Source organism: Lethenteron reissneri, chromosome 24 (assembly GCF_015708825.2).
Source record: "Lethenteron reissneri isolate LAM-NWPU_2019-01 chromosome 24, ASM1570882v1, whole genome shotgun sequence".
In the NCBI taxonomy this organism is placed as follows: Eukaryota; Metazoa; Chordata; class Hyperoartia; order Petromyzontiformes; family Petromyzontidae; genus Lethenteron; species Lethenteron reissneri.
Window position 1 is genome coordinate 14334105 of NC_083802.1, and position 26789 is coordinate 14360893.

Here is a 26789-nt window from a genome sequence, read left to right on the forward strand (position 1 = left end):
TGCAAGAGAATCCGTGCTGCAGCAGAACGCTGTTGATGTCGTGAAGTGCTTTGTTGATGGCGGTGTCGTCGGCATCTCTTCGCATGTAGTCGAGAGTTAAGTCCAATTTGTGGTCTTCCCACAGCTTGAGAGGTGATGCGGGCTGAGAGAAGCAGCAGATGAAAGCAAACATCTCGCGCAACTGCTTCGGCATCATGTAGGTGCCGGCATCTGTCAAGCAGCGATCCCACTGGTCGTTGGAATCAAGAAGACCTCGTGCTGAAGCTGCTGCCCTGAAGCTCTCACACACCATTCCGTCGACGGTCTGCAGCGACTAAAAGCTGGTCGCGCCTCGAACATGCAACAGCAGAATTTGAAGATAGAAACGTTGTTTGTCTTTGACGCTGACCTTGTACATGTGGAACACGATCTTGTCGGCTCCTCACTGCCGCTTCTGCCAGTTGCCTTGAACGTAGACGTAGTGCTGCGGGATGTCCGTGTAGAGCCACTGACGTGCGTCTTGATCGCTTCCATTCAGCAAGAACCACGATTCCAGCTTTGTGCGACTGGTCTGTGCTGCTAGCAGAGCTTCCTCTTTGTGTCCAGCTTGAAACATTATCGTCTGTTGGTTGGGAAGATGGACTGGCAGTCTCATCACCGTGTGCGAGCGATCGTTCATCTTCGAGTCGAGGAGCCGCCATATTGCATCTGGAGCGCTCACGTACCGGAAATCGATGAAAATGGTGATTTCATCGTAGCGCAGTTCCGGCTGTCCATTCGAAGTAAGAGCAATGTTGGCACAATCAAATTCCTTGAAGATGTATTTATATATGTACTTTGTCTCGGCCTCACTATGCGCTACGTTGCAGCACTATCCGAGTAGATTTCAAGTTTCAAGTTCAAGTTCATTTATTAGGTATAGCCCTGTGAGCCATTCAGCTCTTGAATCGGGTGCAACCGCAACAAACAAAAAACAAAAACAAAAAAACATCTTAAAGTGAATATGTGACTAAGTGCAAACAGAAAATCCAAGAAAAGACAGCAAAAATATTGCAGAAAAAACACCGTACACCAACGCTGTGTGCAAAAATCCCACTGGGATGCAAGTCAAACAACAACAACAACCACAAGACAACTTAGATTAAGGCCATCAGTCTAACTCTGTACTACAACAACACAAACATGGCTAAACCAATACACTTTTCGAAATCACCAAAATAAAGCCATGAAGGCAATGAAAAAGCAATCATAGGAACTGACGGAATTTTCACAATAAATGGCATAAACAACATGTACTACCAAAACCCTGCAGCCATAGCTGGCTGCATGAGTCACTCCACAACAGCAGGAGCATCAATCGGAGTATTGTAATTTTTCAATGCACCTTTAAGATCAGCACACTAAATCAAAACACAGGTCATACTTTGTAGCGATCATCCGGAGCGAAACATTTTATTTTAGGTCACTGAATAGCACTGGCAGCTAGGGGTGTACAACTCCTCTAAAGCAGTTTTGAGTGAAGATCTCATAGGTAGTGACTCAAGTTTCAATTTATTTGCAACAGCATTCCAGACCCTGGGGGCATCAATAGCAAAGGCCCTTCCGCCAGTATATGTACGGCAATAGGGAATATTAAGCTGGTAAATGAGTGTAGACCTTAGGTCAAATTTGTTCTTTGAAACAGAGACGAGATCCAGCAGGTAATCTGCAGATTTTTTTGCAAGTACATCATGAATAAATAAGATCTGGTGCACAAGCCGTCGAACATTCAGAGATGTTAAGTTTGACCCAATGTAGAGATCACAGTGGTGAGTCCTATATGGGCAGTTCAATGCAAATCTTAAGGCCGAGTGATACATTGAGTCAAGCTTCTTCAGTACAGTACTTGGGGCTGATTTATACACAATGTCACAGTAATCAAGTAGAGGCAGTACGGTAGCTTTAATCAATTCCAAACGGAACATAGGAGGGAAGCAGTGCTTGTGTCGATATAGAAAACCAATTTTAATTTTTGTCTTTTTCCCAATATAATCAATGTGATCTTCAAAATTCAGTTTTGAATCCAGGATGACCCCAAGATACTTATAGATCTTGACTTGCTCTATTTGATCATTATTTAAGGTATGTAATTGGGGAAAAATAACTTCCCGCTTTAGTCCTGGTGAGAAGCATAGCACCTTGGTTTTGGCAGGATTTAGGACTAGTTTAAGAGCAACTAGCTGATGTTGTAGTTTGTTGAAATCACTCTGGAGCTTAGCAATCACGTCATCCGGAGAGCGGCCAGCAGTAATTAGTACCGTGTCATCTGCAAAAAGATTTACCCTGGAATAATCCAGTTCAGTGCCCAAGTCATTAACATAAAGAGAAAACAAGAGGGGGCCGAGAATGGAACCCTGTGGAACCCCTTTTGTTATCTTAACACTGTTTGACCTCCAACCATCTGTGAATACAGTTTGGGTGCGAGAAAAGAGGTAATTTTTTAACCATTTTACTGTGTTTTCGGAAAAACCGAGGCAACTTATTTTACTAAGCAGGATGTTGTGGTCTACTGTATCAAAAGCTTTGGACAAGTCAAGAAAAAGACAGGCGCAGTACTGCTTATTATCAAGGCTACTGTAAATGTGATTCAGAGAGTCTAATGCAGCAGATGTGGTGCTGTATTTTTTTCGGAACCCAGATTGTTTTAGATGTAATAGATTGTTGGCGGACAGGAAACTGCTAATTTGGTAGGTCAATAATTTTTCAAAAATTTTCATCAACGGGGACAAAATTGAGATAGGTCGGTAGTTATTTGGATCATCTTTAGGGCCCCCTTTGTGAAGTGGACGAACATAGGAATGTTTCCATTCTAGAGGAACTGATGCTTCTTTGATGGACAGGTTGAAAATATGGGCTATAGGTTTGTATATTAGGTGACCAACAGTTAGTAGAGCAAAGACGGGAATACTATCTGCTCCGGTAGAGGAGGACCCTTTGAGGTAGGACAGTTGTTTCAGAACATTACTTTCGTGGATTGGCTGAAAACTAAATTCGCTTAATGTTTGGACAGGAGTGTAGGAATTTGCATGAGCAGGGGTGACTCCCAATACATTATCAAATAGGGTACCAGCTTCAGAAAAATGAAGGTTAAAATTGTCAACTATTTTTTGGGGATCTGAAAAATATTCCCCATTTCGGTTAAGCTGAACGGGCAGATGATCTGTTTTGGATGCCTTTTCGATACATTTGATTGTTTTCCAGAAAATCCTGGCATTTCCATGAGATTCAAGGAGAGTGGAAGAGAAGTAGTTATTTTTTGCATGCCGTATTTTTTTGACGCATCTATTCCTTAAAATCCTGTATTCTAGCCAGTCATTGACCAAATTACTTTTCTGAGCACATGCCCAAGCCTTGTCTCTAGTTTTCATGAGCTTTGTAATCACAGGATCAAACCATGGTGGACGGTTGCCTTTAGTTTTAAATTTAACCAACGGAGCATGTTTGTTAAGAATTTGGAGAAACGTGTACCTGAAGGTCTCCCAAGCCGTAGTCAGGTTTGGAATATCACAGACCTTGTCAATATCCGAGTGAAGCACATCATTAGTAAATGCCTGAGTGCTGAAGTGTCTCATGGAGTGCTTCTCAACCAATTTAGGGGGGGCTTTGGGTCTGGCTGATGATCTCACCCCAAAAATGAAGGAGTGATCACTAAGGTTATTACCTAGAACACCAGTCAGTGCGAAATTGTGAGGGGCATTTGTCAATAGGACGTCAAGCAGAGATGACTGTCCCGGATTTTTTAGGTTGGGTCTTGTGGGGACATTTATTAATTGAAACAGGTTAAATTCATCTGCAAAATTTGTGGCCACGGCCGGCGGGTTTAGCCAATTCCAATTTAGATCACCCACTAAAACTATTTCACCTTTAGGGAGGCCCCCAAGAAGCTCTCTCAGTGCAGATGCAGCTTCAACATCCTTCCCACTAGGCGGTCTATAGCAGCACACTACCAATATGTGTTGATTATTAGGGAGAGTTATTCTGAGAGCCAGACCTTCAAAGCAACATTTTTTAAACAAGGAGTGAGCTGGTGAACATGCAATAGTATTACAAACATAGATGGCAATTCCACCTCCTTTAGATCCTCGGTCAAGCCGAAAAAGATTGTAGTTGTCAATCGTAATCTGCAAGTCATTGACGGCAGGAGTGAGAAATGTTTCTGTTAGGCAAAATATGTCCGGGTCAAGATTTGCTACTTCTAGTTTTAGTTGACTTAATTTAATCAAAAGCCCTCTGATGTTGACATGTAGAACACCAACACCTTTTCTGCCAGAAAAATCTACAGAATTATATGAGTTCTTTACATTTGGTCCAGGATGAAGCTCAATACCACCCAGAAATAAGAAAAGTAGAATTAATAGTTTGCACAGATATTTTCTGTGAAAGGATGAAGAGCGACGAACCTTGGACGAATAGCAGCAGCTCGCAGATGGTGTTATTTTTAAGAGCAGAATGAAGTTTGGAAGGAGTGCTGGTGAAGTAATGGGACAAAGATAGGGTTTAAAAGGATATAATGATGGAGTGTAGAAGTGTCTATAAGTTGTTTCATTAGCAGGTGTAGTTGCAAATTTAGCAATAAGTATTGACGCGAAGTAACGCGGGTAGCCATTTGTAGAGTTGAGTGTGGCACTAGATATGGCCGGGAGGGACAGTAGTAAGATACACAGCAGGTGAATTGACATCTTTAAAACACTAAATTTAAACACACACACACAGCTCACTCACACGCAGCTCACCCTCACCCACTCTCACGCACAGCCCACACCCATGCAGCACAACGCACACGTGGCCGCACACGCCGCCGCCATCTTGCTGCTGTTGTTGTTGCAGCTGCTGTTGTTGTTGCAGCTGCTGTTGTTGCTGCAGCTGCTGCTGCTGCTGCTGTTGTTGCAGCTGCTGCTGTTGCTGCTGCAGCTGCTGCTGTTGTTGCTGCAGCTGCTGTTGTTGTTGCTGCAGCTGCTGCTGTTGTTGCTGCAGCTGCTGCTGTTGTTGCTGCAGCTGCTGTTGTTGCTGCAGCTGCTGCTGTTGTTGCTGCAGCTGCTGCTGTTGTTGCTGCAGCTGCTGTTGTTGCTGCAGCTGCTGCTGTTGTTGCTGCAGCTGCTGCTGTTGTTGCTGCTGCTGCTGCTGTTGTTGCTGCAGCTGCTGCTGTTGTTGCTGCTGCTGCTGTTGCTGCAGCTGCTGCTGTTGTTGCTGCTGCTGTTGCTGCAGCTGCTGCTGTTGTTGCTGCAGCTGCTGCTGTTGCTGCAGCTGCTGCTGTTGTTGCTGCAGCTGTTGCTGCAGCTGCTGCTGTTGTTGCTGCAGCTGCTGCTGCTGTTGCTGCAGCTGCTGCTGTTGCTGCAGCTGCTGCTGCTGTTGCTGCAGCTGCTGCTGTTGTTGCTGCAGCTGCTGCTGTTGTTGCTGCAGCTGCTGCTGTTGTTGCTGCAGCTGCTGCTGTTGTTGCTGCAGCTGCTGTTGCTGCTGCAGCTGCTGCTGTTGCTGCTGCAGCTGCTGCTGCAGCTGCTGCTGTTGCTGCAGCTGCTGCTGTTGTTGCTGCAGCTGCTGTTGCTGCTGCAGCTGCTGCTGTTGCTGCTGCTGCTGTTGCTGCAGCTGCTGCTGCTGCTGTTGTTGCTGCAGCTGCTGTTGCTGCAGCTGCTGCTGTTGTTGCTGCAGCTGCTGCTGCTGTTGTTGCTGCAGCTGCTGCTGTTGTTGCTGCAGCTGCTGCTGCTGTTGTTGCAGCTGCTGTTGTTGTTGTTGTTGTAGCTGCTGCTGTTGTTGCTGCTGCAGCAGCTGCTGTTGTTGCTGCAGCTGCTGCTGCTGTTGTTGCTGCAGCTGCTGTTGTTGCTGCAGCTGCTGCTGTTGCTGCAGCTGCTGCTGTTGTTGCTGCAGCTGCTGTTGTTGCTGCAGCTGCTGCTGTTTCTGCAGCTGCTGCTGTTGTTGCTGCTGCAGCTGCTGCTGTTGCTGCAGCTGCTGTTGCTGCAGCTGCTGTTGTTGTTGTTGCAGCTGCTGTTGTTGTTGTTGCAGCTGCTGTTGTTGTTGTTGTAGCTGCTGTAGCAGCTGCAGCCGACCCAACTGCAGTTGCAGGAGTCATACACGAAGCAGCAGCAGCTGTGTGTACTACAGCAGAGCAGCAGCGGCCGTGCGGCCTGGAGGCGCCGAGGCTGAATAGTTGCGTGATGTGGACGTGGAGAGACGAGATGTTTGGCCCATCAGCTTCATTGTTCTGCTTCCATTTACGAGCGCCCTCCACGTAGGCCTCGACGTAGGCCCCCACGTGGGCCCCCACGTGGGCCCCGACGTAGGTCTCGAAGTAGGCCCCGACGTAGGCCCCGACGTAGGCCTCTATGTAGGCCCCCGTGGGCCCCGACGTAGGCCTCGACGTAGGCCTCTACGTAGGCCTCCACGTAGGCCTCGACGTAGGCCCCGACGTAGGCCTCGATGTAAGCCTCTATGTAGGCCTCGACGTAGGCCTCGACGTAGGCCCCGACGTAGGCCTCGACGTAGGCCTCGATGTGTGATAGTGTAGTGATGTACACTCGTGTGTGAAAAACTAACGTTGTAATTAGTTAGTGGAGGCGTTATACGATAGATCACAGTGTATTAAAAAAGTGTAACTGACGAATTCTTTTGGGTTAATTAAAAAAAAATGCAATGATTCGATCTCAAATCGAATCGTTTTTTTAACAATGGTGGATAACATACACACTTACATATATAACAGTAATAATTACATCGTAACTACATATATAACAGTCAATATGCAATTAAAAGTTAAACATTCTGGCATCATTTATATACACTTATAATGAAATACATTTTCTGAACTCACATCAGAGAGCCGAAACACACAAGTCTTCCATCTGACGCCACTGCTGCAATAACAAGTGACAGATGAGTCAAAAGCCCTGGTGAGGATAACCTCGTATTCAATAAACCTTCAGAGCCAGGGTGAACATCCGACTCCAAACGTATTTAATGAATTGAACGAGGTAAAACTGATGGAAAAACACAGCACAAATACAGCATCTGTTGATACTTGGGAATAGCAATACAATGAATGAACACTACAGCATCATAACATTGTCTTAGATAAAATGAAACTCAACAATAGATCCTGGATGGACCAGGCACCCACATTAGTACTGAACAGCTATACAAGAGAATAAGCTACTGTGTTAAATAAGGGCACATCGTGTAATCACCATACTGCAGCCTAAATGTACAGCACTACACATAACACTGAACTGTGGATGAGATTTCATCATCCTTGCTCTCAAGATCGCAATAAGGTTACATGGGTACAAGTCTGACTCGACTTATTCAATTACAATTTAACATCATTATAAAGGTATTTACAGCATTATAACGGTCATTCTAACATTATAACAGCATTCCCAGTATTATCAGAACATAAACGAACTTACAGACAATGCTTTTTTAAGTCCCACAATGAACAGTTGCATATGTCTTCACGGGGACGCTCTTTGTGCCACCATTTTGTACTCTGTGTAATGGCTGACACCCTGCGGTGTGGCTGAGAGGGAATCTTAAATCGTAACTTCCTGGTTACGTGACCAAACTCAGCATCAAAACAGGAAATTCCTGTGTACACACACCCCCACACCTGCCGTGAGGCAGAACAAACTTGATGGCTTGTTGTATATGCCGGATTATGAAATTTTGATTTAAAAAAACTATAAAATGTAATGAAATTTTAAAAAATGCATAAATCGCACAAATTATGCTAATGTACGCAATTATATGCATAAATTATGAAAATCACGGAGATAATCGTAGTAATTTATGCGAATGCTTGCGATTATGTTAATGTGTGCAGTTAGGATAATTAAGCTTAGCTTCGTCATCCAGAGTTGTATCAATAGGATAAAACGATTATCTGTGATTAAACATTTACTGATTATCTTAGTGTGTTTATGTTATGTTAAGTCTCCAAATTCATATCTCAACGCAGGTTACAGTTCTTATGAATAAGACAGTTTTGCATGGACTTGGAAAGAAACACTCGAGATACTTCTGTGTTAACAATTTTTATTCTAAACAGACCTATGACACTCTAATATGCAAAGGCAAAAGTATACGTCAAGATTACATTTGTTAACGAAATGTTTGAGACAATGGTGGGTGGGTGCGTGTTTGTGGGAGAGCGTATCTGGCTCTGCTTTAATGAATTCTTAGGCGAGAGTGACAAAGAAACAGGTTTGACACGATATTCTCTCTCTGTAAACGTGTAGATTCGTAATGAGGATTTCGAGAGTTTTAGTTTGCATCGACGAATCTATTGGTCACTTATGCGATAAGAGAAAACTAAATTGAAAAGGCAAGAGAAATAAACCTCGCACTCCTATAACCGACTGATTCTTAATCACACGATGGGCCACGATACTCACGGCCAGCTGGTGTTCAAACTTTATAATTAGTCTTCTGATGATTGTCTAGGGTCGGTTCCATTGTGAGAGAGGTGGATTGTCTCTTGAATACATTTTTGCATGCCCCGGGGAATGTAGATGTGTGTGTGCATGTGCTTCCTTGGGTTTGTGAGTGGGAGAGGTGATACGACCGACTCGGAGATTTCCTCTCGCCCGTGCGGGTTGCAGCCGCGACTTTCTCCGCTGGGAGATGAGCGGCGTCGGCCCGCTGCGGTTCGCGGAGAGGCTTGGTCGCGGGGTGGTGCCCTGTGCAGGCACCCGTACTCTGACGGTGCGGCGACGTTCTCTGTAGCTCTGACGGCACGGCGACTCGCTCCTTCACTGCAGCTCTGACGGCACGGTGGCTCGTTCGACAGGCTCTGACACTCTCTCTCTCTCCACTGCTGGATGACGAGTCGGTTCTCGTTGGTGCTGGTCGATCTGTGTGTGTGTATTAAACACACGGCGCATTCGATGGCGCTGTCCTCTTCCTTACAGCCGTTTGATCAGGCTTTTTCCACTGCTTCGTGCTCTCTGCTTTGCTTGCTTGGTCGACGCTTGGCGATTTCCGCCCTTTCTCCAGGTCGCTTGTTGGTTGTCGCTCTGGCGATGAACGATGCTTTCGTTCGTTGCTGGGTGGACATTGGATGTCTTCGTTGGCTCGAGAATGATAACTGGAATCTCCGTCAGTTTCACTCGCAGCTCGGCGGCTCAGTGTAGTGATTCTTCTTAGGTGGTGCAGACCTCAGCTTGTCAATGCACGTCGCTACTCCGCGAACATCGCCATTCTGGATGACGAGAGAGCTCCTTCGTTGGCGGCGACGAGATGAGATGGGGGGCTGAGCCCCGGTGGTATACCCCCGGTGGTATACCCCGGGTGGTATACCGTTGACGGGATTTTGCCTGGGCTTATATCGGGAAAATCCGGTCTGTTTTTTTTTTGGAGTTGTTCAAAGGCCGGAACCATATAATTTTTTTTTGTTTGTGTGCGTGGACACATCTGCGTCCATGTGTGTCCGTGTGTGCGGTTTATTGGAGGAATAAGGTTCTTCAAAGAAGCAGCTGTCCGTAATAATTATGGAAAGAGGGGGGGGGTTTCCTCGCGAAACGGCGTCACAGATGAGTCATCCGACGAAAACCGGACTGACATTCGCGTTCGCACCGAGATTACATCATCATAATGGTTTTTTTTAGGTTTAGATTATGAATACTATTGGTCGCGAACGCCTACGTGTTAAACGAGTTCTATAATCCCTTCCCTCGCTCTGGGCGTTGTCCTTTGTCTCACACAGCTTTAAGTTGTTCGTTTTCGGTTTGGAAGTTAATGAGACTCACTTTACTATTGTAACGGGTTCCGGAGACACTTGTAGAGGTAACTTCTTTATTACAACACAACACTCCAACAGTCCTGATACTCTGTTACAGCCTAGGTACACAGCCTAGGTACATAGCCTAGGTACACAGCCTAGATACTCTACTCTGGCTACGCTCTGGAACTCGCCCTCACAAGGTCATAGAGTCGGGAGTTCCAGAGTCCCAGCGCTGGCTCTCACAGCATCCCAGGGTCTTCAGATGGCTGGTCGTAGGTCTTGGGTCTTGAGTTACAACTGGGCCCTGATCGTCCAGGGAGCTCTCCTTTTATGCCTGGTCCAACGAGGGGTGGGGCCGTGTGCGCCACCAGACATCCCACAGAGCACACACAGCCCCCCCCCCCCGTTGGCGGCGCCCAGAGGCTTAAGCGTCTGGACCCCCTGGGAACCCAACGCCTGGCGCCCAGAGGCTTAAGCGTCTGGACCCCCTGGGAACCCAGCGCCTGGCGCCCAGAGGCTTAAGCGTCTGGACCCGCCCGGGAACCCAGAGCCCCCAGCAGCCCCTCCCTTCTTATGTCACTACACTATTATAGTATTATTGTAATTTGATTGTAAGTGATTCAAGGTATGTGGTAGCCGTGTTCACGGTATTTCTATCGTGGTTTGATTTCTTTATGGGAAGATGTTATTTGCTCGTGTGCGCAAATCTTGCTGTCCGTGCTGCGGGAAGACAAAGACGGTCGGGCTCTCCCTCCCCACTCGCTGCAGTCCTGCGCCCGTAATTGCGCGTGTGTTTTTTATTGTTATAGAGACATCTGTTGAATTCCTTTCTCGTGGGCACCTTCCACACTCGCCATGAAACTTTTTATGAGGGCCATTTCCCTGCTTTGTTTGTTTGTGCCTGCTGCCGTTCCTCTCGGGAAGACAAAGACGGCTGTAAGCCCCCTTTCCCTGGAGTGTTACATATTGGTTAGTTATGATAGACTTCTCCGCCCTTAACTCTCCTAGGAGATCCTCTCTAGTTTCATACTTATTATTGGATTTGTGTTTATTCACGATTTGTGACTTAGCCTGTTATTATTTCTATCTGATATCCCGGGGCTAGGGAATTTGTTTTTGGCTTAGGAGCGACCCTGACTGCCATAATTATTCTTTGATGCTTCGGTCAGGCCGCGTAGAAAATTATTAAAGGTACATAATATCAGTATTGAATTCACAAATGAGGACTCACGACCCCCTGGTGCAGACTGTAGTCTGGTTTTCAATTGGAGTGAGGATAGATAATGTTTGCTTAATCTTCATGGCTAAGTTGGTAACTTTGTTTAACTAATATGGCTCAAAACCCATCTGTTTGCTTTCCCGGTTGCCAATTTGAACTTTTTAGCCGTTATAATTTTTTTTTTATTATATATGTCTCGTGGTGCCTGTTTCTTGTATTGTGAGGGGGCCTTTTGAAGTGTGGGTATTGTCTTAACACCCTCTTGCAATTCCCCCCCTCCTCTCTTGTGTGCAATTCGGGGAGGTTTATGACATTTTATGGCTGTCTCTTTCATACTCTCTGGCCTTTTGAAGCGAGGTGTGCGTGCATCTGCCCGTGGAAGCGGGGAACCAGGTTTTTAAATCCTTTATATTAAGTTCGCTTGCTTGCTTGCTTAGGACCGTGCAAATCTTTCGGTCGTTTTTTAACCCACTTCCCGTGATTCAATCGAGCTGACATTTTCCACACAGACTCGTTGTGCCAGACAATTATTGTTCGTGAAAAAAAATTCCCAAAATTTTACACTTTTTAGGCAAAAAAAATGTGTTTTACATATATTCAAATAGAACGCATTCATGGCTTTGGCTGAACGTCAGAGTGTAAGAGCCCAGAGCGTAACCCCTCCACAGGCCGTGGCGGAGTAGCGCAGTTGGTAGCGCCCTCGCTTTCCATGCCAAAGGTCGCGGGATCGATCCCCGCGTCGTCCACAGGCGAATATATATTTAAATCCTTTATATTAAGTTCGCTTGCTTGCTTAGGACCGTGCAAATCTTTCGCTCGTTTTTAAATCCTTTATATTAAGTTCGCGTGCTTGCTTGCTTGCTTAGGACCGTGCAAATCTTTCGGTCGTTTTTTAACCCACTCCCCGTGATTCAATCGAGCTGACATTTTCCACACAGACTCGTTGTGCCCGACAATTATTGTTCGTGAAAAAAAATTCCCAAAATTTTACACTTTTTAGGCAAAAAAAAATTATTTTACATATATTCAAATAGAACGCATTCATGGCTTTGGCTGAACGTCAGAGTGTAAGAGCCCAGAGCATAACCCCTCCACAGGCCGTGGCGGAGTAGCGCAGTTGGTAGCGCCCTCGCTTCCCATGCCAAAGGTCGCGGGATCGATCCCCGCGTCCTCCACAGGCGAATATATTTTTAAATCCTTTATATTAAGTTCGCCGCCACGCATATAAAGGATTTATAGTGAAAAACTTTGTTTTTACGGGTTTACTTGTTTTCTTTTCCTTTGTTTGCTACCACGTTTTCCCGGTGTCTATTAAAAAAAAATATTATTGGCAGAATTATTCTTAATATTAATTTTTGAAAAAGGGGCATAGATACAACAGGCTTGAAGGGAAGTGCACACTTTCACATTGATGTGCGCATCGTACTTGAGCTTCAAGTAGGGGTTGTATGGCACGATGTATCAATTGTCCATCGAAACGCCTCTGACTTCTGCCTGCTCAGCGTATCAACGACAGTAGAGTGGGTATCCGCTCACATTGGGGATTGTGGTGTTGTGGAAAACTTTTGGGAACTCCTTGCTGCACTTTTCGTCATTCATGCAGGGTGCGCGTAGGTTTGCAGCACCGCACGGACCGTGCATCATGCATCTCGTGACAATCTCACGCAGTCGTGGATGGTCCCGCGTTGGAATTTCGGCGCACACAAACTGGTCGATCTGTTCGGCAGTTGTGAACTTGTCCTGAGCTCGCAGAGTAACCAAGATGTGGGCTCGCTTCTGGAACTCGATGGTGTAGACGTGCGCCTTTGATTCTCCAAACACACCATGTTTGGTCAGATCGTCGATCAGAGCGTCGAACTTGATTTTGAATACACGAACCACCAAGTCGGGTCGAGCTGATGGCTGCTCGCCCGGTCGAAGGCTGTCGGTGATATCTGGCCAGCTTGGATTTGCGGTGAATGTTATGAAGAGGTTGGGTGCACCCCATCTCGCAAAGATCGACATTGCATCACAGCATCGCTCGCGCATGTTTCTCGGTAATCCCTCGAAGCCTCTCTATTCAGTTGTGCTCCCTCGTAAGCCTCGCACTGCCAGTTCGGTTGCCATCCGGGATCGCTGTACGGATAAAGAATCGCGTACGTCATGGGATCCATTTTGGGACTCAAAATATTGAGGTTGATGAACTGCTGATTGGGATTCTGTGGATTTCTCGGGTAGATGCGAATGTCACGCTCGAACGGCGGCTTGCCATGCTCGTTGACAAAGACCATCGCGACTTCGTTTGATATTGGTGCGTTGTATCGTCGTTGATCCGACTGACGATCACGTCTCAGCACCATGCTGACCAATGGAATTTCTTCTCCCGCTTGAAGTGCACAGTCAGCTTCTTGTGCTTCGACTTCGCGCATCAACTGGTAGCTGTTGGCGAATCTGTTGTGCCGGCGGAAAAAGCGATCAATTTCGTCCAGGATAGGTTGACGACACTGAGCATTTGCCATGTGCTGTTGACGGATCTCCGTTGCTTGCATGCTGTCAAGCACGTGCAGCTGCGTGTACTGCGGTGCTTGATTGTCAAGTGGCTGCAGGTGAGATGTGCGGTGATATGTCTGGCCTGGACCTTGATGATATATGGGCCTCGTCCTGGCAAATCGACGATCTTCGCTCCCATCGACGCGAAGGAGACCGCGCTGTTGTAAGATCGTATGTGATCGCGGAAGTGAGCGTGATTCAGATGAGTTGGGTCTGTCAGCAATGCGTGGAGAAACTCAGGATATTACAGCTCAATTCTGTTGATGTCCTTTTGCTTTGGCAACTTTAATTTGCCCTTATGGCATCACAAATGGAAAATTGTCGCCAAACAAATGACAAAGTCGTGTCGGTGGGGGCCAAGTTGATTCTGGGAATCGATTCTGGGAATCAACACAAAATCACCTCGTTCTGCAGATCGATTCCAACATAATCGAACGTCTGTCCGTGCGCCTCCGTTGTTCAAACCTACACGCCCCCTGCATGAAAACGACGGGAAGTGCAGCGTTCATCACAGATAAAGCTAGGCGTTTATATGTATAAATGGACATCTGCCTTTAGTGTCACGGTCTCCAGAGGCCCTGATCCTGACTCCATTAATCTGGAACAACCTCCCCACCCACCTTTTCCCTCAAATCCAATTTCCAAATCTAAACAGATTTACCCTCAGCGCTTTCATCACCATTCTCCACCGAGCCATGCAGGAGGCCCGAGACGGCCTGTGACACGAGGCTCCAATCCTGTAGCAGGTCCGCCTCTGTGGTGAACTGGGACGTGATGGTGAAGCGGATGACGAACTTGTCTCCAGCCATGGCTGACACCACAAATAGCTGCCCCGATGCGTTGAGCTTCTTGAGTAGTTTCTCCGTCATCTCGTTAGGGCCCTGCAATGAGAACAGCCTCAAAGTGAAGAGAGAAAACACACGTAGCGACTGAAAGAGCTGTGACCATGTGGGCCCTAAAAACGTTCTCACACTTTCAGCCATTACAGATGGCCTTGTCGAGAGATAATTAAAGTATTCAAGATGTAGTTTTGGCCTTTTCTCTTAACTGTATATTATAACTGTGCTTATCATGATTTGGCCAAGGTGCAGATATATTTCCATTAGGACACTCATACAGAGTGCATCACTCCTTACTCAAGGATTGATACCCTGAAGGTGATTTCACAAGATTACCTCTGAGGTCTCTATAATTACCCTTTATCCTCATTGGGTGGGATGCACCTTCTTACATGGCCCACTATGGAATTGTTCATTGCATTAAACCAAAATTGTGCAATCCTCAGCTAGAAATATGGTTTAGTGGAAACCAATTTCAAGAAGTTTTTATTTAATTTGTGCAGTCTTTTGTGACCAGGCTCAACTTGCTATACTGGAGAAGCTGCTATAGTCATTGGTATTTTTTTTATATTCGAACCCAGGATTTCAGTGGTACTGGCTCAGCCAGTGGTCTTAAAAGTGTCCACCCCCTCAGCCACCGAGCCATCTCATTGATACTTTACAATTCCAAGCTTAGGTTTGATGGTATATCTCTGAATAAGAAGACTTTAAGGATGATAACAGGTATTCACACACCAGGTAGCTGCCAAATAGCCTATGCCGTAACAAGTGTGCAGGAGGTGCAACTGCACCCAGTGCTCATACCAACATTATCCCACTGCATTTGGAGGGGTCAACACCTTAAATACTCCATGATGAATGAGAGAAGCATGGTTGTTGCAACTCACCTGGAGGCGAAACACGACAAGTCCAAGGTTTCTCTTCACTGGAATCTCAAACCGGGGGTCATCTATGACGAGTCTTTCAAAATACCTGGCAAGCTCAACGCCCTGTAACACATAACAACACTATTCACCTTCCATACATTGTCACTAAAGTATGGTCTATGGTGGCTCATGCAGTGGCGGCTCGTCAATAGAGGGCGCAGGGGCGCCGCCCCCATCAATATTCAAGAAATATAGATATACAAAATTTATATAAAAATACATAAATAAAATATTTTTTTCATACGATGTGCCGGCTGGTAGTAAGAAAAGCATCAGCATTTAATAAAAACTGGCTTTAATCGGTCAACTATGTTCTATGTTTTTCAATGTGTTTCATGCGGGGCGCCGGACAAATGGATGTCTATGTGAGACTTAAAATTTTCGGACAGCATGTGACCTGAAGCTGGTCTCTAATTGGTTTCTTGAAGATTCTCCTCGGGGCGCAAGTCGTTGCGTCCCTGGCCAATCAGAATTGGATACATGTTATTTTATCCAATCTGATTGGTTCTCGTCACCTGTCATTCAAATTTACGCTCTGGGCCACAACTGCGAGTGCGCAGGCGACACCACTTTGACACTTGCTAGGCTAATCAAATTTTTTGTGTAAACAATGGCAGCAGTTCATCCAAATTCTGTAATTTATTTACAAAAAAATCCTTTCACAAGGCTTTCGCTGGAAGAAATAAAAAAGATAAAGGATCTCGGACCGGACCAACCCGATTTACAAATCCAGCAGCAGGCCAGTGACAGAGGACGAAGCTACACACGAAGCTTCACCCGCGCTTGTTATGAGAAACGGAGGTGGGTGGCTGGATGTGATGTTAGCAATTCTCTTTTTTGTTTTCCCTGTCTTTTATTTCAAAGTGTCGGCACTGAAGTTTTGTGGACAACGACGGGGGTAAGAGACCTCAAACATCTCTCTGACAAATGCAAACGTCATGAAAGTAGCCGCAGCCATATTGATAATAGCATGAAACTAACGTTTTTATGTTCAAGTAGGCAACATGCTTTTTGGTACTTTAGTCTGAAATGTATATAAAAGAGAAACATTTATGTTCAAGTAGGAAACATGCTTTTTGGTACTTTGGTCTGAAATGTATATAAAAGAGAAACATTTATGTTCAAGTAGGAAACATGCTTTTTGGTACTTTGGTCTGAAATGTATATAAAAGAGAAACATTTATGTTCAAGTAGGAAACATGCTTTTTGGTACTTTGGTCTGAAATGTATATAAAAGAGAAACATTTATGTTCAAGTAGGAAACATGCTTTTTGGTACTTCTTTTGGTCTGAAATGTAAATAAAGATCATCAAAATTTATATTCAAGTAGTCAAAATGGTTTTTGGTACTGCTTTATATTTATTTGCCCCCCTCAATAAAATAAAAAAATGCGCCCCCCCAAAAATAAATATCACCAGCCGCCACTGGGCTCATGGCTGCAGTTTTAGGAAGAAAATGAACTTTTCTCAAGTTTCCCAGCAGAGCCGTTGCTAGGGTACAACGAATCAGGGCGACCGCTCTGGGCCCCGTATTTTAAGGGGCCCCACGCTTCGATGTTCGTGTGTTAGATGTAAAAACATGCGTTTAGAGTCGTTGGTTGCTATGAATTTCTACGTGATAAGCCACGTCATTGAGCTATCATTTGTGGCCAGGTCGCTTCTAATAAAGAGCTTTATAGCTCAGTGGGCCTTACCTGGTAAAATAAAAATAGTTTAGCTTTAGTTGGGGGCCCCACACAATGTGATCAGACCCAGGTCAAAGTGTGTAGGAGAGGTTTAGTGGAATAACTGTAATCTGATGAGTTATGATTTAGTCAGTTAAAGCACTCAACTCCGAATTGTAATGGTGTGATTCTAAATCAATCCCGGTCGGGGGTTTAACTCGGCCCATAATCTGGTGTCGATAAATCATAAATCACTTGGTGAGAAGTCAACTGCGGTTTTGTACAGGACTCATCAGTTTATTTTGTCTAACCAGGTGAACAACTCTGACTTACTCCTGCTAAAGAAATATGACATCCATGCAAGGCTGTCAATGAAAGTAGACCTACTATAATCACTCAGGAATGTCTGTCCTTAACGCTCGTGACGTCATGAAACATCGACCAGCCCCCCTCATTAATAATCATGAGCAGATGACATTACTCCACATGAAGCACCCTCCCACCTCATTAATAATCATTATAAGTTGACGTCCTCCAAATGGACACCCCCCCCCCATTCATAATAATTAGTGGTTGACGTCACTCCACATGGCGGGCTGAGACGCCTCCTCCCCCCTCCTTGGCGTCAACTTAAAACTCTCACTACAAAGGCAGAACCCTCACATCACGCGATCTCCGTAACGCTAATTAGACATCAAAGTGTAATGAGAGTGCGCCACTTACAATAGTCACCTACAGGATGACCGGGGGGTTATTGCAGACATGTGTAATGCGAGCAAGGACAGGGTCACGTGAGTGTGGGCGGAGTCAGGGTCACGTGCGGACGAGGAGTCAGGGTCACGTGAGGGGGAGGATATAGGGGGAGAACCGGAAGGGGATCGGGAGTAGAGACAGAATAGAGAAGGGAGAGGCCACGCGGAGTGCTGGCGAGGAGTGGCGCGATTGCCACGAGGCAGGAGTCACGGCACCGTCGGCCAGCGGTGTTCGTGGAGCAGCGGGGGTGTCTGCAGAGTGTGCGGGAGCACACGGAGCAGCAGGGTGGCTGCTGGGTGTGCGGGGAGCACACGGAGCAGCAAGGGGGCTGCGGAGTGTGCGGAGCACATGAGCAGCGGGGTGGCTGCAGAGAGAGAGAGCGGGAGCGGAGGACTCAGACGACGTGCGGAGGCACGAGGCGGAGAAGGTGGGGGTCGGAGCGGAGACATCGCGGGGTGCGAGCAAGATCCCAATAAAGGACACGGAGAACAACATCGGCTGAGAGTCCTTTATTACACTGGGGTCAGAAGTGAGACATGTCGAAACAGCTCAGAAGAAAGGCCATACCTGCACCATCTTCTGCGCCATCTTCTGGAGAAGACGACGACCCTTCTCCGGCGGTGGCGCTACCAACAATGGAAGGCGGAAGCGAGACAGGGACGGGCGACGCGCCGAGAGTGCAGGATGTCGCCGGCGCAGCGGGACCGTCCCTGGGGGTGGGCGCCGAGGAAGGGTGGCGACACGTGGCGGCCCAACTCGAGTCGCTGAAGGTGGTTTTAACTCAGCTTTGCACCCTGGTGACGCCCACGACGAGTCTGGGGAGCCCGAGCAGAGGGCAGCCGAGTGGGGCCTTGTCGTCGCTTCCAGCCCTCTCCGCCACGTGGCACGGGGCCGCCATCTTGGGCGTGGTCGGGGAAGAACGGCGGGAAGACGCCATCTTGCCGCCTCCGACGCGGGAGGACACCATCTTGGGAGTGGTCGGAGACAAACGACGGGGAGCCGCCATTTTGAACACGTTGCAATGTGACGCCATCTTGTCGCTACCGCATGGGACATCTTCGGCGAATGAAGGCGGCGTGGGGACCCGCAGCCAGCGTCTGACGACGGTGAAAGAGTTCTCCGTTGGTGGAAATTGGAGCGCATTCGCCTGCCATTTTCAAGCGGCGATACGATCCGCTAAATGGACTGATGCTGAGGCTTTGGAGGTCTTGCCAACGGTTCTTGACGACGAGTCCGTCCGGTTCTTTCGCTCCATCAAAGCCGCTAAGAAGACGACGCTACAGGGGGTCTTTGAGGAAATGGCGGAGGCGTATGAGCCCCCGGACGATGCACACCGCAGGTTCGTGCAGCAGCAACGGGCACCTGAAGAATCGCCGGTGGCATTCCGGGGCGCGGTGATCGAATTAGCAATGGCCGCATATCCAGAGACTGAGCCCGATTTGTTGGAACCCCTGATACTGGGCAAAATGTTGGAGTTATCCCGGGATTTGGGCATCCCCATGCCCGTGTGCGGCCACGATAAGTTGACGTCTCGGACGGCGGCCAAGTGCCTGGATGCCCAATTCAATCTTCGCCGATGGAAACAGGTGACGGCGTGGACAAGGAGCCCTACAGTCGACGGCGGTGCAACAGGAGGGGTCCCGAAGGAGGCCGTCTACGTTCGCGACGAGAGGGGTCCTGACGGGCTGACGGCGGCATCGACCCAGTGGCCGACTCGGGAGAGAGCGGGGTTGCGACCAGGGCCGCCGGCGCGGGAGCGACAAGACAGAGGGGGTGCTGCATGGCGAGCCGATCTGGCATGTTTCCGCTGCGGCCGTAAAGGCCACTTCGCCAGGGAATGCTGGGCTCGCGTTCGACCGCCGCCCCAGCAGGAGGCCTCGGTTACGGACGCAACGGGGAAGGACCACCCACGACAGGCAAGTCGGTATGCATCAGACACCCGGCAAGGCCTGTCACCTCATGCATCACCATCGATACGTGGGCCGGGTGCCATTACTGACGGGGGGGCGTTCGGTGGTCAGCGTCGCTCGCTGACGCAGTGGCGCAAATTGGCACGGAGAGTAGTTGCGGCCGCTACGGGCTCGTCGACCGTGCCGGGGTCGATCCAAGGGATCGACGTGTGCATTTTGGTTGACTCGGGAGCGTTAGCGACCATTATCTCCGACGTGATATTTCACCTCTTGTCCATTCCGCCGGGGCGCATGAGGCCGGTTTACGACTCTTGCATAGCGGCGAACGGGGGTAGTATGGGCATTGTGGGTCAGGTGGACGCCAATATATCGGTTGGGGATGTTTCGGCTACTGGGACAGTGTTGATTTCCAGGTCCCTCGCGGTGCCCTGTTTGTTGGGAACCGATTTCCTAGCCAAGATGCCAATTCAAATAAGGGTGGATCATAATTGTATTGAACTGCCGGGGGGTCGGCGTGTTTCATTCTTGCCGTCACCCTGGGGCCGGACAGCTCCTGACCGTCAGGTGCAGGCGCTGTCCGAGGTATCGGTCGATATTCCGCCTGGCTCGCAGATGCTTATTTCGCTGCGGTATCGGAAACCGGTGCCGGGAATCGAAGGGGCGGCGGGTGTTTTGTTATCACCGTCCGCTGCTGTAACGGGTGGCTTGACGCTGGTGGGGGCACAGACGATTGTCCGGCCGGGTCAACCTCCGTTTTTACAGGTATTGAATGGGAGCGCGGAAAATGTTGTTGTACCGGCCGGAACGGTTTTGGCTCACGCTACAACTGCCTTCACGAGCCATGGCGATCATGACCGTCGAGGCCTCGTAGGGGGGGTATCGGTCTCGACGTCACAGGATGATCGATGGATTGCCGAATTGTGCCGTGAGAATACGTCTTTGACTGCGGACCAGCGGTCCGCGATCCGCGCACTGTTGGGAAGGTATTCCGACGTCTTTAGTGCGGACGATTTCGATTTGGGTCGCACCTCCTTGCTTTCCCACCACATTGATACGGGGGATGCCGCTCCGATTCGGATGAACCCGCATCGGTTGAGTCCGCCGGAGCGGGATCACATTCGCGGCGCAGTGGAGCAGATGCTGGCCGCCGACATTATTTCCCCGTCAAATAGCCCGTGGGGCGCGCCGGTGGTTCTTGTGAAAAAAAAGGATGGGAAGCTGCGGTTTTGTGTGGATTTTCGCAAATTAAATAAGGTGTCGGTTGCGGATGCGTACTCCCTGCCGCGTATGGACGATTCCCCCGATGCCTTGTCTGGGGCGAATTTTTTTTCTACTCTTGATCTCTCATTGGGATTCTGGCAACTTCCCTAAGGACGAGTCCTCGAGGGAAAAGACGGCCTTCTGGACGCCGCAGGGATTATTTCAATTTAATTGTCTTCCCATGGGCCTGAACGCCGCCCCCGCAACATTCCAGCGGTTGATGGAGCTCGTGTTGACGGGTCTGCAGTGGGAGACGTGCTTAATATATTTAGACGATGTTATCGTTTTCAGCCGCACGTTTGAGGCACATTTGCGGAGGTTGGACACGGTGTTTGCCAGAATGCGTTCGGCCAATTTGAAATTTAAGCCCAAAAAGTGTCACCTCTTACAACGATCCGTGCGCTATTTGGGCCACATTGTTAGTTCCGACGGGGTCGCCACTGACCCGGAGAAGACGGCGTGCGTCCAGTGGGCGACGTGCGTCGGTTCGTTGGGTTCGCTTCATACTACCGCCGGTTCGTTCCTAACTTTGCCACGATCGCGAGGCCATTGCACCTCCTTACGTCTAAAGGCCGGAGATTCAGTTGGGGACCAACGGAAGAGGCGGCGTTTCAGGGCCTGCACGATCGTTTGGCGTCGGCACCGACGTTGGACTATCCAGATTTCACTCGACCTTTTATTCTGGATACTGACGCTGGTGACACCGGGATTGGGGCTGTTCTTTCCCAGTCTAAGAACGGCGTCGAACGCGTGGTTGCGTACGGTAGTCGCGTGTTGTCTCCTGCGGAGACCCGTTACTGCGTTACTCGCCGCAAACTTTTGGCCATTGTACATTTTCTTCGCCAATATCGGCCATATTTGTACGGCCGTACGTTTATTGTGCGCACGGACCATGCGGATTTGCAATATGCCCTGCAGGTCGACCAACCATCTGGCCAATTGGCACGATGGTTGGAGACTCTGCAGGAATTTTCGTTCGATATTCAATATCGGAAGGGCACGCGTCACGCGAACGCGGACGCACTCTCCAGATTGCCGCAGGGGTCCCCTTGCGCTTGCGCTTCGGGCACGAACAGATGTACCTGGGTTCAGCAACCCCCTCTGCCTGTTGTGTCCGCTGTAGAAGTGCCCGAGACTCCCGTTTGCCCGGGACCGGTTGGGGTTCCCGAGATTCCCGTATGCCCGGTACCAGTTGAGGTGGCCGAGGATCCCGTGTGTCCGGGACCGGCTGATGGCGTTTTGAACCTGCCACGTTCAGTATGGCTTCGCGAGCAATTGCTCGATGAGTCGCTGGGAGCCATGCGGAGTCGGGCTGCAAAGGGGACGGGGGGCCCGCTGTCCAGTGGGACGCCGGGAGCCGCTCTCCGGGATGGGTTGCTAATGTGGAGAGAAGGGTTGCACGATCGCTGGCGCCTGGTGGTGCCGTCATCGTTACGGTACGAGTTGGTTCGGACTCTGCACTCTGAGACGTTGTTACATCTCGGGGTGCAGAAAACCTTGTTAACAATGCAGCGGGACTACTTCTGGCACGGCATGACGACCGATGTCGTCGGGCACATTCGGGCGTGTCCCGACTGTGCCCGGAGGAAGCCGCCTAAACACCCATGTGTTCCACCAGTGCAGTCCATACAGGTGTCACGGATTAACGAGTTGGTGGCGTTGGATATTTTGGGGCCTTTCCCGCCGTCTGCTCGGGGGAATAAATTTTTGCTGGTCGGGGTGGAATATCTTTCCCGCTGGGCTATGGCTTGGCCCTTGCCCGACCAGTCGGCGGCGTCTATCACGGACGCGTTCCTGTTCGGATACGTAATGAACAAAGGGGCGCCGGAAAGGTTGCTCACAGACCAAGGGCGAAATTTTTCTTCTAAATTATTGGCTGAGGTGTGTGCTGCACTGGGGACCAAGAAAGTTCGAACGTCTCCCTACCACCCTCAAATGGATGGCATGGTAGAACGGCTTAATCGGACCCTGTCGGCTATGCTCTGTCACACGGTTAGCGAAAAGCAGGCTGATTGGGATTTGCACATCCCTGGGGTGCTCTCTGCATACAGAATGACGCCTCATGCGTCGACGGGGTACTCACCTTTTTTTTTAATGTACAGCCGTGAGAATGTGCCGCCGATGGACGTGCAGCTGGGTACGGGGGCGAAGGGTCCTGTTAAGCCTCTTCCGGAGTACATTCGGGACGCCGTTCGTCGCGTGTCGGAGGCACGGGAGGGGGCCAAAGAGTGTTTACGGCTAAGACCCAGGCCCGGAACGAACGTTGTGCTCGGCGCTCGGATGGGGAATCCCCCTGGCGAGTGGGGGACATGGCCTGGCTGCACTGCCCGCAGGTGCGGGTGGAGACATCCCCTAAGTTGCACAAACCATGGCAAGGGCCGGTTGTGCTTATCGAGGTGCCTAGTCCGCAGTCCGCGCGTGTTCGTTTCGGTTCGCGGCGCTGGTACGTACACACATCTCGATTTAAACCCTACGTGGCCCCACGGCCGGATGCGTCATCTCCTAAAGTTGCCTTGCCGATGTCTGTTGCGTCCGACGCGCCACTGACTTTGCCTGTTCAACCTGCAAGCGCGCCTGTCGTGCCTTCTACAGACGGACCAGCCGTGACACGGACGGAGACAGTGAGTTCTGCTCCGGGTGGGCCTACCATGGCGACGGGGACACTTGGCCCCGCCGCCCCTCCAACCCCGCCGCGGACGCATTTGCTGGAGACCCCGGCGCTGGGTCTCCCGGGGGTACGGGACTCTGACATTGGCGGGACTCCAACAACGGTGGGCGGTTCCGATCCCGCCGCTCCTAAAATCCTGTCGCGGTCACGGTCTATGCGGGGGCCGCCCCCCGTGCAGGACGGGCCGGCGACCCGCACGCGTTCCAAGTCCCTTTCCTTTCGTTAATTGTGCTATTTATTGTTGTTGTGTTGTTGTTGTTATAATCTCCGTTGTCTTGTTAGGCCTGTTGCTGGACTTTTGCTCGCATTATTTTGCTCTGTTGCAGCCGGGGACGGCTGGGTTTTTCTACACGGGGGGGGTCATGTAATGCGAGCAAGGACAGGGTCACGTGAGTGTGGGCGGAGTCAGGGTCACGTGCGGACGAGGAGTCAGGGTCACGTGAGGGGGAGGATATAGGGGGAGAACCGGAAGGGGATCGGGAGTAAAGACAGAATAGAGAAGGGAGAGGCCACGCGGAGTGCTGGCGAGGAGTGGCGTGATTGCCACGAGGCAGGAGTCACGGCACCGTCGGCCAGCGGTGTTCGTGGAGCAGCGGGGGTGTCTGCAGAGTGTGCGGGAGCACACGGAGCAGCAGGGTGGCTGCTGGGTGCGCGGGGAGCACACGGAGCAGCAAGGGGGCTGCGGAGTGTGCGGAGCACACGAGCAGCGGGGTGGCTGCAGAGAGAGAGAGCGGGAGCGGAGGACTCAGACGACGTGCGGAGGCACGAGGCGGAGAAGGTGGGGGTCGGAGCGGAGACATCGCGGGGTGCGAGCAAGATCCCAATAAAGGACACGGAGAACAACATCGGCTGAGAGTCCTTTATTACACATGTGCCATGTTGTCTCACATCCAATCAGTAAGGGGGATCCCATCTGGGTGAAAGGTAAATGGGCGGAGCTAGCGGGAAGCCTCGAGAGCCCTCTAGATGGTTCTGATAGGGGCGTGGCTAGAGGCGAGATTTAGCCCCGCCGAGAGGGATATAAGCAGAAGGAGCAGAGGACTCGGGGTCGTTTCTGTGAAGAGCCTGGGTCTGATTGTCGTCACCGCCTGCGCTCCCACCATCAGCCACGTGGCGGGCTCCACCAGCAGAGCGTCCCGAGAGCAAGAAAGAAGCAGGCCGCGAAGGAACAAGGGAGACACGTGCTGTACTGCAACTTAAGAATAAATACAACTGAAGTTTAACCCGTGTCGGAGACGCTTATTACAAAAGTAAAAAGGACGTCATGATGAACAAGGGATTATAACCTTAAAACGAAATTGGTCTGTGTCACCGCGCCCTTACAAATTGCACACGCATTAATGTCAATGAATATCACGTAGCGGTCTGCTTTTTGCTTGCAAGTTTCAGATTTACTGCAATACACCCGTCCTTGGACGTGCAAAAGGCTAGTATTTTAATAATATTCCACCGGTGTATGTGTAATGGTGTTATTGGATGAACGTACACCATCTCCGGCTAGCACCCACTGCTTACCAGTAGGGGGCAATCACGATATCCCTAGCCCAGGGCAGGGGGGGCTGTGGGGTGTCCTGGGATCCCCTGGGGCCCCTCCCGAGGGGAGGGGGCTGTGGGGTGTTTAGATCCCCCGCGCCCCTCCCAACGGGTGGAGGCTGCGGGATGTCCTGGGATCCCATAGAACCCCGCCCCTCGGTGGGGAGATGTACAGTAAGGGAAACAAATATTTGATCCCCTGCTGATTTTGTACGTTTGCCCACTGACAAATAAATTATCAGTCTATAATTTTAATGGTAAGTCTATTTGGACAGTGAGAGACAGAATAACAACAAAATCCAGAAATACGCATGTCAAAAATGTTATAAATTGATTTCCATCAGAACAAGTGAAGGTCGGCTAGCCTAGGACCCTGGATTCGTCTGACCCGCAGTCCTTGTCAGGGCCGGGCAGACTGAGCCAGTGGTGTAACCCTGGAGCCTCGGAGCCCGCAGTCCTTGTCAGGGCCGGGGCGTGTAACCAGTGGTCGAGACCTGCACCTTGGCGCGGTCAGGTCAGACTAGCCCAAGACCCTAGCTAAGGAATAGGGCGAGTTCCGTGGGGAAGTGTATATCCTTAGCTAGCGGGTGGAAGGGCCGTTACCTTCCTCTTAGAAGGTGTTGTGTTGTGTTAAGTTGGTGTTATAATGCATACGTGTTGCCTCAACTATCCGTCTACGGCAGGGGTCGGCAACCAAAATAACAAGAAGAGCCATTTCTTTCCAATTCGGTACAAAATTCGGTATTTCAAGAGCCGCAATGCATCTGAGTACATACTGTACATACGTACATATCGTCAAGAAGCAGCCCGTAAAGAGCCGCATGCGGCTCCGGAGCCGTAGGTTGCCGACCCCTGGTCTACGGCGTCTGAAGAACCCACTACATATACAAAGTGATATGTACCACGTGCAATATTTTAACATTGCGTTTGTAATAAAAATGCACACAGAAACACACAATTTTAAACGCCTGTATATTATGCGTTCGTTTACTCATCGATTAATGAATGGCTGCGGTGAGGTTTTTACACGTTCGGCATTGCCACCGAGTGTCACACGAGGCCCTCACCCTGCGCACGTGCTCCTGCAGGCCGTCCAGCCCGAACGAGCGAATAACAAACCACAGCTTGAGCGAGCGGAAACGCACAGTCAGCGGGATCTGCCAGTGCTGCACAAGACGTCAGGAGTTTTCACCTGGTTAACCAATATCCACTTGAAACTTATCTGAAATGCACTGGGATTATCGCTTAATAAAATGAAGACAATTAGTTTAAATTAAACGAATTGAAAAAAATATATATAAATTGGGGGTGGACAGAATCCACTTACCATGAAGTCGGTGACCGAACCAGAGTGCTCATGCTGTAAGTAGTGTGGCTCCACGCAGAACGTGCTTTGCAGACTCCGCTTGTCCGCCACCCTGGCACAGTGAGTCGGGCTCTTAGCGTGCGGTGAGGGCGCGGCAGTTGGGCATCGAATAATTCATCCTCACAGGGATGCAATGAATTATTATTCAGTCGTGATTTGACTCAAGAAGAGATTATGTTTTGTCCCGTTTTTACCGTCACGTATTTGAAGTTTCACTGTTGTATCACTTTATCACAGTTTTATCCTAAAAGTGACATTATTAATATATGGTTTGAATAAACCTCACCAGATTACTACATAAACGATTTGATTGGTGCATCATGAACTGGTGCATCGTTACATGCATACAGCAAATAATTGTACAACCTGGCACCAGAAAGTTAAAGGTAGTGCAAG

At 49.4% G+C, this 26789-nt stretch overlaps 1 protein-coding gene across 4 annotated transcripts in view; it reads right to left on the reverse strand.

Moving 5' to 3' along the window:
- Window positions 1-421: 421 nt before the first annotated feature.
- Window positions 422-26789, reverse strand: part of LOC133346664 (histidine decarboxylase-like) — a 41348-nt gene continuing 14980 nt past the window's right edge. For 2 of the 4 annotated variants that reach the window (XM_061558426.1, XM_061558429.1), the window contains 5 exons: window positions 26355-26445; window positions 26095-26193; window positions 15202-15303; window positions 14137-14356; window positions 422-687 (listed from right to left, as the gene is read on the reverse strand). In XM_061558426.1, coding sequence (XP_061414410.1) covers window positions 422-687; window positions 14137-14356; window positions 15202-15303; window positions 26095-26193; window positions 26355-26445 — 778 coding nt within the window. Of the gene's footprint in view, window positions 921-14136; window positions 14357-15201; window positions 15304-26094; window positions 26194-26354; window positions 26446-26789 lie in introns of all 4 variants that reach the window. The other 2 variants (XM_061558428.1, XM_061558427.1) reach the window with 2 other exon arrangements.